The 14,226-nt window shown below is 37.2% G+C and overlaps 1 protein-coding gene across 1 annotated transcript in view; it reads left to right on the plus strand.

Annotated features, from left to right (window-relative positions):
* The window catches only part of LOC123767147 (neuronal acetylcholine receptor subunit alpha-7), an 84,210-nt gene that overhangs the window by 9,863 nt on the left and 60,121 nt on the right, over nucleotides 1-14,226 (plus strand). The window contains exon 2 of the mRNA XM_045756683.2: nucleotides 8,400-9,092. Within this exon, the coding sequence (XP_045612639.1) occupies nucleotides 9,026-9,092 (67 nt within the window). The 5' untranslated portion in view covers nucleotides 8,400-9,025. The remainder of the gene's footprint in view (nucleotides 1-8,399; nucleotides 9,093-14,226) is intronic.

Raw genomic sequence — 14,226 nt, forward strand, 5'->3', positions numbered from 1 at the left:
GTGATGAGCACCCATTTACGATTCAAGGGGGGTACTCTAGGACGCACCGAAACGTGCTTGTAAATCAATTATGTGCGATGAATTTTTGTTTTTTACTAGTTTCCAGCAAAAAAACACCAAAGAAATATAGAGAGACGATATACCATTGAAAAGCTTTATTTTTTCTCGATTAGTGAATGTAAAAAAGATAGAACTATTAATTTGACTGTGCTTGCGTCCGGCTGTGAGTCAATAACAATTGTATATTCAGTTTACGGACGCTTTATTTCTCCGATGCATTTTAAAGGTAGTTATGTTACAGCGTTTGACAGTATTCACTGTTCTTCAGTGCTGTCAGGTGCTTGGTGGTCCAGTAATCCAGTGTGTTGATATACTGTGTTCCCCTCTGGGTCTAATGGTCTAGTGATCCAGTGTGTTGATATACTGTGTTCCCCTCTGGGTCTAATGGTCCAGTGATCCAGTATGTTGATATACTGTGTTCCTCTCTGGGTCTAATGGTCCAGTGATCCAGTATTGTGTTATATTGTGTTTCCCCTTATGTGTCTAGTGGTTCAGGGATCCAGTATAGCGTTACACAGTGTTTTCTTAAATGCCTAGTTTCCGATCATTAAATATATTGTTATACTGTATTCCCACTAAAAATCTACTTGCCCCCGACGTTCAAATAGATTCAGTATTAAAATTCAGTAGTGCTTGCTTTCTTCTGCTACCGCCATACGGCTCTTGGAAAGACCTGAGAACGCTCGCAAGAGTTGGACAAAGAGCAGAATACACTTAAGAGAGATCTAATGGAGAATACGGTAGAGGGGAGGGGGATGGGTTGCCTGCGTGAGGCGAGGGAGATGTGTGGTATTTGCTCTGTCTCCAAGATCGTAATATATTCAGACCTGATCCCCAAATGTTCTGTGAAGGAGGGTATAGCGAGCTCCTTCCTCTGCCAATCCATAATCTGTGATGTAAGTTGAGGGTAATGCATTTATTTCAGAAAGAATAATACATCTTAATTATTAAAAACCCTCGTAAGGGTAATTTATTATTTCAGTTTTCAAAAAGCCGATAATATGTATAGTGAAAGTAAAGGAAAAACCGAATTTATATTTGAGTTGAAAAAAACTAATTTTTAAAATGTAACCCTCCAGCCTTTTTCATGGTACTGTATACAATGTTCTGCTGTATGTAATGTTCAGCAGAACATTGTATACAGCACCTTGAGAAAGAATGTAAGTTACTTAAGAATTTTTTTTTTTATAAACACTTACGCATGCATTTGATCATTTCTTCACCTTCAATCAGACGCTACGGCATTGTAGTAAGTTTCTCCATATGCTTAATCCTAAATTTCATGTCTCAATAGTGTTGTATTTCGACTTTTTTATTTGAATTCTTAAACAAATAATTTTGCATCTAGGTAATTCAGTTTATTGGTTTTAATCCCTTCCTGAGAGCTTTAGTTCAGGGCTGCAAGCACAGGAAGTTGGTCCTTAAGACCAGTGAACAGAAAGCGACTGGGAGAGTTCACCTAAAAAATATCACCACTCAGGAATCGCTAAAGAATATACCAAAAACTTCTTCACAAAATTGCAATAATATAGCAAAAGAACATAGAGATAAACATTACGTTGAAGTGTGCTATATTATTTTATATGAGAAATTTGGTTTTAAAACCTGCTCAACATTTACATTTCCCAGTCTTCCTTGCATGAAACCAGCTAAGCATCTTTTGGCGCGGAAAATAATGCAGGTGAAGTAACTTACAGTCCTCAAAGAAATGTCCACGACCAGTTAATTTAACTACAGTAAGATCTCGACAAAATTTATTAGGTTTTTGTTTTGTTGGGAAAATGCATTAATGTCCCATTTCTCGGCCAGAGAAAGTATATTGCTGGATCAGAGTTGCTTACAGACCTTGCAAAATATTTTGGGGAATTCTTGATTCTATATATCACGAGTTCGAGCATTTTTCATGTTCTGTGAAAACTCTATAAGATATGTTTGTGCAAGAATAAGAGAAAAATAAAGTTTCACGAAACTTAACCTCTTTGTGCATTGTCGGACATCGTTTTCTCGATGATACACGCGTTAATTTTGGAGTATTTTGCATTAACAATAAACATAAAAATCAAACCCACGCGTGTAGCCTATAGACGGCAATGATTATTAGTCTGAGGAACCGACAATATCAGAGTGCTTTTAAATTCACTCTTGTGACGGTAATTGCGACACTTTAAGTATACGTAAAGAGCTGTGTGGTAAAATTTATGAGCAGTGACATTAGTTACACAATGCCAATCAACATTGCTCATTGTGCAACAATGTTTCACAATGAAAGGGATAGATTGCAATCTTTCAATATTCTCTAGATTTGTCTACTCAGCTTGACGCTAATCATATGCAAATATGGTCAGGTCTTAACCGCATCACAAACAAAACAACGTAAAGTATTTTATAACGTCATTACGTTGCTGAAACGTCGCATCAACGTAACAATATAAAAAAAATAACGTTATCGTCATGCAAAGATACAGCAATACTGTTTTGTACAGCAATGCTGTTAATGCTGAGGCTAAAGCTAATACATCAGCTTGAACTGAAACATGTAAATAGGAATATGTACCACACATAAACACCCACGCAACCAGAGTTGCAGAGGAGGCCAACATAAATATTACTGAGGGATGCGAGGAACAGTATTCCTGAGAGAATGGCAGCACGTAAAACTTGGAACACAAACTTGGGAGTCATATCCCAGGAGTGTGGCATCTGGATGATCAATACCTCTTAAGGAAACACAAGGCCATGATGTTCTGGAGGAAGGAAGAAACTTGCTTGTAGTCATTTCCTAAGGAAGAATTCTATATCAAGTTTTCAAACAGAAAAATATACAATTAATTTATTTCATTCTTCACTCATTAACACACACGCACACACACACACACACACACACACACACACACACACACACACACACACACACACACACACACACACACAGTGGAAAAGTGGAATGCACTTGGGGAACAGGTTGTGGAAGCAAACTTTATTCATAAATTTAAAATTAGGTATGATAGGGAAATGGGACAGGAGTCATTGCTGTAAACAACCGATGCTCGAAAGGCGGGATCCAAGAGTCAATGCTCGATCCTACAGACACAACTAGGTGAGTACACACACACACAGACACACACAAACACACACACACATTCAAACACACACACACACACACACACAGTCCTAATGTCAGTGAAAGAGTACCTCTTTAGAAAGAAGCAATTTTCACAGTAAGAGCAATCAGAGAAGAAAGGGTTACGAGTCCCGAACTGTGAGGGTTGACTCTGGGGTGTATCCTGTTCTAATATTTGCAAACGACCTGACAAAGGGGTATTGTCACCTTTATGTAAATGTTTGCATACAATGCCAACTAATGAGAAGAATAAGGACAGAGACTGATATTCTTGACTCCTCAGAAGGGGCTTGAAAAGTGTCTGCTAGAGTTTAACACAACCAAATCCAAAGTTATGAAGACTGTAACAGAAGTGAGATGATCTCTACAACAAGAGATAGATAGCCCTCTGAGTTCACATTAACCCGAATTTAATGCCAGAAGCACTCATTGGCAGAATAATGTGAGTGCTTCAGAAACATGCACAAAAGATCCTTCCGGGTCCTATTCACTTCCTGAATGAGACTTTCAGGCCCCAGCGCATGCTATGTGAGACCCAGTCTTCTGATATGCAGCCCAGGCATGAAGCCTTGCATGAAAATGACACGGTAAAATTATAAAAGTTTTAAAGTAATTAGACCAGGTTTGTTGCTGAACTGAAGGGCAAACACTGAGGGTATTATACTTCACCACACTGAAGGAAAGAAGGGTTGAAAGGGACATGATAACGGCGTTTACGATTATAAATGGAATTGATATGTTATGGCAAGCAGCATTTTTTTGTGCAAGGAGTTCCAGATATGTTATAAAGAACTTTAATAGTGCTAGAGCCGCTAGTTAGCCTAATGGGTTAAGCGATGAAATCGTTAAAGGTAAGTAATGAAAAAATACTGGATGGACTACCCGGCGGTGCCCAGGTCGACCTTTGGTCAAGGTCTCACTCACACACCCTTGCATGTCTTGCTCCCCCTCACCTTTCCCATTTCCCTCATAGTTGTATCCCAACATACACCCTTCCCCCCCTACACCCTTCATACACCATTGTATCGAGAATACAAATCTGTTATCAGAACCTTTGTTTTGTAAGTCAAAATCAGAATGCCCTGATATTTAAATAAAGTCTGCGGACATTTGGTTGCACATTTCATTTACAGCGACTTCATGAGGAAGGGGTGTGGGTGAGAAGGTAGGTTTCTCATCAAGGTTGGCTGGTATAGTGTCAGACCTCAAACCCCTTTCTGAGATTTTCCATAAGGGGCCCCAGACACCATGCAAAGCTGTGTGAGGCTAGCCCGAAGCGTCGATATCTAATCTTTTGACAAACAGATGGGGTAGCAAGCAGGTGTCCGAGTCTGTGTCTGTCCGTCTCCCATTCACCTTCAAGCGAGTTAACAACATAGAAAAAACATAGAGAACACAGCAAACCTCAACTCTAATATTCGTGAAGTCTTTCATTGGGGCCACAGATAATAATGTGATGTTTTACATAGATAAGTTCCAGCTCCTGCACTATTGGAAAACAAAAATATAGAAAAACGGACACCCTATATAAAACGCAGATTAATCACACTATAGAACGAAAAAAGCATTGCAAAGGATCTGGGAATAATCATGTCGGAAGACCTTATCATTAAAGAACTCAATTAAGTAGCTGTCACAACTGCGAGAAAAATGACCAAACCAAAATTTTTACCCAACCAAAAACGGTTAGATAAAAAAATAATATTTCAAACAAGGTGTCATACAAATGATGATACTTTTCAAGACCTAGTATTCTCTAGAATGAAGTACTGTAGCACACTCACAGCTCCAATAAATCCACTCTAAATGCTATAAATCCACTCTAAATGCTATAAATCCACTCTAAATGCTATAAATCCACTCTAAATTACTGAAATAGCTTAAAAATTCTAAATCTATATTTTCTAGAGCAGAGGAGAGAGAGATACACAATAATTTAGACCTGGAAAATATGAGAGGGACTTGCTCAGAATCTGCCCACGAAAATAACATCACAGGAATTCAGTAGACATCGCTGGATATTCAAACTAGTCCTATTGAAAAGCAGAGATGCAATAGATACGCAGAAAGAGATACGCTATATCAACATCAAAGGCCCAAGACTGTTCAACACTCTCCCGCTATACATAAGAGGCATAACTGGCTGCCCCCTCACAGTGTTCAAAAGAGAACTTGATAAACACCTCCAAAAGAGAGCTTTTCAACCAAGCTATGATACGTCAGGCTGCGAACAGTCGCATCCAACTGCCTGGTTGGCCTAACCACGAACCAGGAGAGCTGTTCAGAGACCGGGCCACGGGGAAGTTGATTCTCGGAACCTCCACATGGAAAGGTAGGTAGGTAGCTTCATACTCTCTCTCTCTTTCTCTCTCTCTCCCTCTCTTCTATTCTTCCATTCTCCCTTCATCCCATTCTACCCTCCTCTCTCCTTCTCCTTCTCCTTCCCTTCAGTTCTCCATCCTTCCCTTCCTCCCTCCCCTCCCATTTTACCTCATTTTGTACCTCACAGGCTCTCACAATGCCATTCCTCCCTCCCTCTTTTGCTTTCTCACTTTCCATTTATTTAATCCTTCATGTTCTCTCTCCCAATGAGCAAACTATGTTCCAGTTATACTGAATCAACATTATCCTCGTTGAAGGAACGTTATCGACGCCGAATCATTGTTATTGACGCAGAATCAACGTTATAAACACAGAATGAACGTCATCGACGCTGAATCAATGTTTTCGACGTTAATTCAACGCTGCTAACAGCGGATAAATTAATTGGAAAACCTTGGTGGGAAACTCGAACTCACATTTCAGGCTTCACACGATTCGCTGTTTGTTGCAATAGGAGTCAATTCTATTTATAGACGATCATGGGAGTCGAACCCCCCGAACAACCAGCCTGCTACACTTCCCATTCACTCACCATTCACCATGGAAAGTTGCGAGTGTGGCTAGCCGCGACCTTCTGGCCTTCAATCACAGATAGACAGACAGACATCTATCTCTTAGAGATATGGATGAAAACCCATGAAATACGTCGGAAGTCAGGCCTAAGAATCCGAGTTCGTTCTTTGCAAGCGAGAATAGAACTAGTCGTTTTACTACGACTAGTAAACCTAATCACCTAGTTATCTAAGTCGGTATCAATCTAGGTGAGAACCCAAACAAGGGTGGAACTCTCGCACTATTTTTTTTACAGTCGTATATACAGTTTACGTTTATACTATACACAGTTTACAGTACTCACTCTCGACCAACTAGAAATGAGAGTGAGACGTGTAGAGAGTGGCTGGATCTTTAGGTATATATATATATATATATATATATATATATATATATATATATATATATATATATATATATATATATATATATATACATATATACGCTTGTATATATATATACAAGTATATATACATATATACTGCTCTTTTAATGCAGAACGCTTTAAAAGAGACCAACGTCGTCTATGCCTTCAAATGCGCTCTTGGGGATTGTAAGCCTCAAAAAACTCAGTATATAGGCAAGACAACAAAATCTCTTTCCAGGCGTTTATCGATGCATAAGCAACAGGGCTCCATTAAGGAACATATAGCCTCTTCCCACAACTAAACAATCACCAGAGAAATCTTAGCAAACAACACAGAAATCATCGATAGATACAGCGATAGCAGGCGGCTTGACGTCTGCGAGGCACTACACATCAAGAAGTCAACACCAGCAATCAACAGCCAATTAATGCACAACTATATTCTACCCACTTCAAGACTCCGCTCCAATATAGAAGCATCAAGAAATATGGGCCAATAAAAATAGGCCTTCTGCAGTTACCTACCTTTAATACCCATTGTTTCGTGTTCTGTCTTGTGTAAAAAGTTTATTTTCACCTCATCCAAAACTATTGTAACATGTCACCTCACCCAAATGTAGGTATAAAAAACTCGAAGATGTTTAAGCTCTATTCAGTTAAAGTTGTGTGTGTGTGTGTAAACTAAAGTCTTTGAAAATGTAATAAGTTTTACGAAACGCGCTCAAGTGTCGCGTCAGACTAGAAAAAAAAATGAATTTTGGAGAATTGATTTTTGAATTACCATCAACAGTGAAAAGAAACGTAAGAAAGATCGAGAAAATTAGTGTTAGAATTATTAATCTTACTTTTTCGGTCATATTTAATAATATATATATATATATATATATATATATATATATATATATATATATATATATATATATATATATATATATACATATATATATATATATATATATATATATATATATATATATATATATAATTTATATATATATATATATATATATATTTATATATATATATATATATATATATATATATATATATATATATATATATATATATATATATATATATATAGTGAAATACCGGCAATATAGAAAATATGAACAAGGGTGTAATGTAGAGGATATGAAGCAGTATCACTCACATGCAGGGGACGGCCATATCACTGGAAAACACCAAGCCATTACGACTATATAGAACTTGGAAGGGTTCAGAATAAGGATTTAAGATACGATGGGGGTAGGTTGGGGGGAAGTGGTGCCCAACCACTTGGACGGTCGGGAATTGAACGCCAACCTGCATGAAGTATCACTCAGAGTATGTAAAGGTGCAGTTCCACAGAGAGGATGTGAAGGAGCAGTGGCCAGGCAGAGCGCCAAGGAAGAGAGAGAGAGAGAGACCTCAAAGAGCGGAACTATCAGGCGGTCGGTGCAGCAGAAAGAAAAATTCCAAGTGGGGGAAATGGCTTGTAAAAAAATGGCAAGTGAGGTGCCAAATACAGGGCGTCCCGAGAGGCCGGAAATGCGAATTCTCGACCGAAATTAAATGGCAAATAAGAGGATGGCAAGATTGCTGGCAATGTGCTTACCTATCAGTGACTTACCTATCAGTGACTACGGAGGAGGGAGCTCTAGCTCTTTAGCCCCCCCTCTGTTGTGATGCAATGTTGCGATGCAATTTAATTATTATGACTTGAATCCTCAACTTAAAGTTGAGGATAGAGGTGACTTCCACAATTTCTTATTGCAGCGTATTTTACCTTTTTGTTCACTTGGATAAGGTATACTTGTCTTTGCTTACATTCCTTCCATGTATTACTTATATATTATATGTATTATATATACATATATATTATATGTATTATATGTATTACATATATACATTGATGTGTTTTTATTATATTTTCAGAAAATGGGGAAAAAAATACTGCATTGGTATTAGAATATCTGTAAAACTGTTAGAAAGTGTTAACAAATGATCATTTATCTAAAATTTAAATAAACGAAGGGACAAAATAAATATTTAAGGGAAAAGTCCTATTTACTGATTTGAACAATTGAAGAACGATATATTTCAGCAGTGTGAATTAAAAATGAAAAAGTGTTATAATAAATTTATAAAATAAAATGAACAGATATGCAGTGTAATAGTTTACTCAACAAAATGACAAGTATTACTGAAAATAAATGACAACAGATTTAAGCTAATTTTTTACTCTCTAAAAGATGTAAATAGATTAGGGAAGCAGGAAAGCTAGGCATATTTTAGCTAGCTACATGAGGGCTCAAGTCTATGAAGGCTTCGTTGGAGGTGGATAACGCAGCCAGACTGCCAGATCCTGTAATCCACCTCGTACCAGAAGCGAGTGATTACACTCCAATCCATGGCGTGTAACTCACTTCCGATTGAATGCACTCTGACCCACATTCAGCGCCCAACCCCGTGACCCACCTCAAGAACCCGAACCCTGGGTCCCAGCTCCAGTGCCACAGTGCCAAACATTGTGACCTCCTCCAAGTGGAAGGAATAGCGAGATGCCCCGCGTGACCTCTCTCCGGAGAGTCAGTTTTCTCCTCTACGCGATCACTCTCAGTGTAAAAGGTCAGTACTAATCCAAGTCTTTTGTATTATTATTATTATTATTATTATTATTATTATTATTATATATTTGCTCTTCTAAAACCTATTTTTTTTACCATGACCTATCTACTTGGACTGCATGGTACTGCGTCGGCCTAGCTTCTTGCAGGTCGGCGTTCGATTCCCTATAGCCCTAGTGTTTGGACACAATTCCTTCACTCTGTCCCTTTATCTCAGCTTCAATCATATCCTCATATACCTTCTATGAGCTGTATATTAATACCGGCTTAGTAATTATATCGAGAATAACCTCTCTATTCAGTTACAGTATACGAACAACTTGAGTCTAGAAAAAGTCAATTAGCATATAGCTGAATATTTAGAATTTTGAAAGGGGGTTACTTTAGATATTGCGTCCATGCAGAAGTCTAAGGCTGAGTTCACTTATGTTGTGTACATTGGACTACATACCAACTTGGCCTGATTTCCGGCGGCTGCAGCCAGTAATTAATGTGTATCTGATGGGACTCTGTTAGTTTTTTGGCCTCTATGGTCAGATTTGGTTTAGTGTTAACTCACAATTTGTTATTCTGTTTTATATTATGGAATCTACATTTCACTCATTGTGTAATGGTTTTGTAGTCAACTCTCCTCTCTCCTTCTCTCTGCTGCTCTTAAAATTGTTGCTCTATTCATTCCTCTTTCCTATTTATATATGTCGTGTTTCTCCTCTGTTGTGTGCTCCCTGTATTTTTTCCTTGCTCTATTGTAGCTCTCTTTTTTTACCTTTGAAACATTGTCTATTAAACAATGGGCATATTTTTATCATGGTTAGTTTATCCCTTAGGGGCGGTATAAATCTTATTCCAGCTTCTTTGCTTTGGCTAGTTCTTTGATGTAGTCCTTCTTGCATTGTGCTGTTTTGTCTCTTAATTTTATTTCCCCCAAGGTATTTTCTCTAAAAATTTTCTGACCTGGTATTTGACTTTATGGAGAGCTAGTTTTACCCTCCCCTCTTCTCTTCCACTTGTCACGGCTTTCATAACAATTACATAATCAAAGATTAGTACACAACAGTCACTTGTCCCAATGGCATTTCACGTTAAATGTTCTCAGTGTCCATTTCGCTCTGTGTGAAGATTAAGTCGAATGTTGCAGGGTCGTCTATGCCTTGTTTTCGTGTTTCCTCCATAACATGTTGTGTTAAGAAGTTTCTTTCTGCATCTTCTATTGGTTGTGCTCTCCATGTTTCATCTCCTCCCTCTCAAATACAATGATTCCAAGTGGGTCTGCCCTTGATTGTAATTTTCTCATTACTAGAAGGTTTGTTCTCAACCTATGAGATAATTCAGCCACACTTTGCATTTATGGAAGCGCAATTTGCATTCTCACATTCTTGTCTGGATCTTCTGTGATTCTTTGATAGATTGTAAATTACAGCCAAAGTTACTTTTTTTCCTTCCACTGAAATTATTCTTGTGACATAATGTGCATTATTGGTATATTCATCTACAGGGATCTCTTCAAAGCAGCTATCTTTTTTGACAGCAGTGATACTCGCCCTCCCCTTCTCTACTCTCTTTCTCTATTTTTTATCTATATTTATGGGAATATTGCGTTATTGAAAATTTCAGTTAATTTAGATTGAACTGTTGCTATTATTAGGGGGTTTGTTGCACCATTCCTATGTTTTAGGTTATCCACTTTGTTTGATATTCCATCAGCATTTCTGTACCACATTTTTATTATTGATACTCTGGTCTTTGTATGGGCAGCTTGGGAATGAGATACTGGGTTAGTTCAGGTGTAGAAGGTATGGAAAAGGTTGGCAGTTTGGTTGGAGGAAGAGAGCATTGGACTGCAGAGCAGTGAGTTAACAGTGGCTAATTGGATAACAGGAGATTGGGAGGGAGGGAGGGAAGGGCTTGTAGGCTTTGGATATATGCTGTGGATTAGGAATTAGTGAGGTACAGAAATAATAGTTATGGAGTGAGGAGGAGAAGATATGTGGAATGGTAAATGGGTGTTGGGAGGAATGGAGAAGGGTGTTGGGGGAGGGATTGAAGTGTGAAGCCTCAGCAACTTTCATATTGTAAACACAGGTTACCGGTCGTAGCTGTATACCTCCTTGGTTGTTGTTCTTGTTAGCTATCATACTCCTGCTTATTTCCTCTTTCTGCCTCATACAGAGTTCCCTCGTAACCTTAAGATCTTTTTTTTCAGTCTTTTTTTTTATTCTAACTTCTATCTGTTGATTTGCTACAGCGTAATTCTCCACTCGTGACGGATCTATACATTTTTTCTCTCTACATCTTCATCTACCATCTACAATGATTTAAACCATGAGTCCCATTGTAAGGTTTCTCTTCGCCATCCTGTGCATCCTCGGAAGTTTAATTCCAGCTGTGTGTGTATGTACTCACCTATTTGTGCTTGCGGGGGTTGAGCTCTAGCTCTTTGGTTCCGCCTCTCAACTGTCAATCAACTGGTGTACAGATTCCTGAGCCTACTGGGCTCTATCATATCTACATGTGTGTGTATGTGTGGTGTGTGTGTGTGTGTGCATATGTGTGTGTGTACTCACCTATATGTGCTTGCAGGATCGAGCATTGACTCTTGGATCCCGCCTTTGTGTGTGTGTGTGTGTGTGTGTGTGTGTGTGTGTGTGTGTGTGTGTGTGTGTGTGTGTGTGTGTGTGTGTGTGTGTATGTGTGTACATTTGCGTCAACAAATACAGTTTTATGTGAATTCCTTGACATATTGTAGCAGGCATAAATCTCCCCCCTGTGGTAAACCCAGCTAACTGGAATATATGATAAATTGAAATGACTTGTAGATATATATTCTCACGGCGTTACTCAGCTCTGTGCTACAATCTCTCAAACTACAATCTTTCCTCAAAGTAATCTTCAGAAGCCTATTACTAATACACATCCCAGTCACCGTTGTCTAATGACTAACGACATAGTCTAACAACTATGATTTTTGTAGTATATATATATATATATATATATATATATATATATATATATATATATATATATATATATATATATATATATATCAGGCCATTCCCACATCAAGCACTGAAATGTTTATTAACAAAACACTGTCCAGCTTACTGATAACAAATGTGCAGATAATGAAGCTTCAGTTAAGACCCCAAGGCAATATGACTGTAAACGAAATAACGAGGTAGTAACGGAGGTAAGACGTGTTGACATTCAGTACGACTAGACTCAAAAAACAATGTTATGAGATGTATTAAAGGCTTATTGCATGCCAAAGACGGCAACTATGTTGCAATATCCAGCTCTGGGATGTTGTTGTTGGACAAATCACATACAGATGTCAAATTGAGTTTGTATGAATGAACTCACTTGTAGTATATTAAATATTCCTGTAATCTTGGCTTACCAGCGACAAACATTGGTTCTATTCCTGAATATTGGGGAATTTGTAAGAACTGTACTTTACACACACACACACACACACACACACACACACACACACACAAATACACACGCAAACACACGCATATATATATATATATATATATATATATATATATATATATATATATATATATATATATATATATATATATATATATATATATATATATATATAATATGAGAGTGTCCGACCACGGAGGATGAATTGAAACAGGAATTTCCTTAAGTACTTTCGTATATTAATACATCTTCAGAATGAATTCCTTCTGAAGATGTATTAATAAGCAATAATCATCAGGTAAAGAAACTCTGCTTTCTTTACCGAAGAATTAATATTATTATTAACTTTGATTTATTATAACATTGGATTATTGAAGGGTTAGTATTCTAAAACGCTCCGTTCCTCCCTGGAACACCTTTAAATGAAACATGGTGTTAAGCATATATGGTAAGATGGGGGGGGGGTATATTTATATATATTTACACACGGATAGAAGTGAGGTAAATGATAAGTGAGTCGTGGGTCTCATCGACTTTGCCTCATTATCTACACTGAGGTCCAGACCTGAAAAAAGTTAAAGAGAATATCGTAGCAGAGGAAAACCCCAGCCCATACGTCAGCACCTGAACCCCACGGTCATCTACCCTTCCCTGCAACTCAGTTTCATAAACCCCATTACGAATGTTATCCTACATGTCACAACCCTTCTACATCCTACACACACATGGCTTGATAATAGTCCATGACGGACTGACGAATCTTCACTTTCAATATCTTAATATGTATTGGGTATGAACACTTTCTTTATATATATCTGGCTATACTGTACCCATATATATATATATATATATATATATATATATATATATATATATATATATATATATATATATACATATATATATATATATATATATATATATATATATATATATATATATATATATATATATATATATATATATATATATATATATATATATACCCAACCCAAATACATATACCCCCATTATAAACTCCCACTATAAGTACATTCCAACTCAAGTTATTCTGGACAAACCCGCAATTAGAAATATCCTGACTTTATCCTGCCACAAACCGAGATTTACCTCGTTGCCTTTCAGTGCTTTTCTTGACTCAACTCTTTCATAACTTATATCAAATTGCCTCTACTTCCTCCTGCTCTAGTGCTGTAGCTTCCCCCTTGTATTGTGATCCTTATTATATCTGGGCATAATTTGGTTTTAATTTCTTCCTCCATCATCCTCAATTATTTATTCATTTTCTAATCTTTAATAACTCTTAGCAACTGTGTGTATATATATATATATATATATATATATATATATATATATATATATATATATATATATATATATATATATATATATTATATATATTATAAATGTGTATATATATATATTATATACACATTTATAGTGAACGTACCTTAACAGTAATAGACATTTGCTGAGCATTTCAGGTTTTCATCCCCAACAAATGTGCATATGTCTCTCCTCTCTGCTAAAGTGTGTTCTGTTATTACGTTTATATTAAATTATTGCATGTCGTCGCTTCACACAGTTGATGGAAATTCAGCACTTTGCCTCGTCGATGTGTACATGTGTACTTTCCAAGGTTAAAGTGCATTGGAAAAAAGTATATGTTGTAGTTTTGTGCAATGAGAGTTGATCTTCTT

The sequence above is a fragment of the Procambarus clarkii genome, chromosome 53, assembly GCF_040958095.1.
Source record: "Procambarus clarkii isolate CNS0578487 chromosome 53, FALCON_Pclarkii_2.0, whole genome shotgun sequence".
In the NCBI taxonomy this organism is placed as follows: domain Eukaryota; kingdom Metazoa; phylum Arthropoda; class Malacostraca; order Decapoda; family Cambaridae; genus Procambarus; species Procambarus clarkii.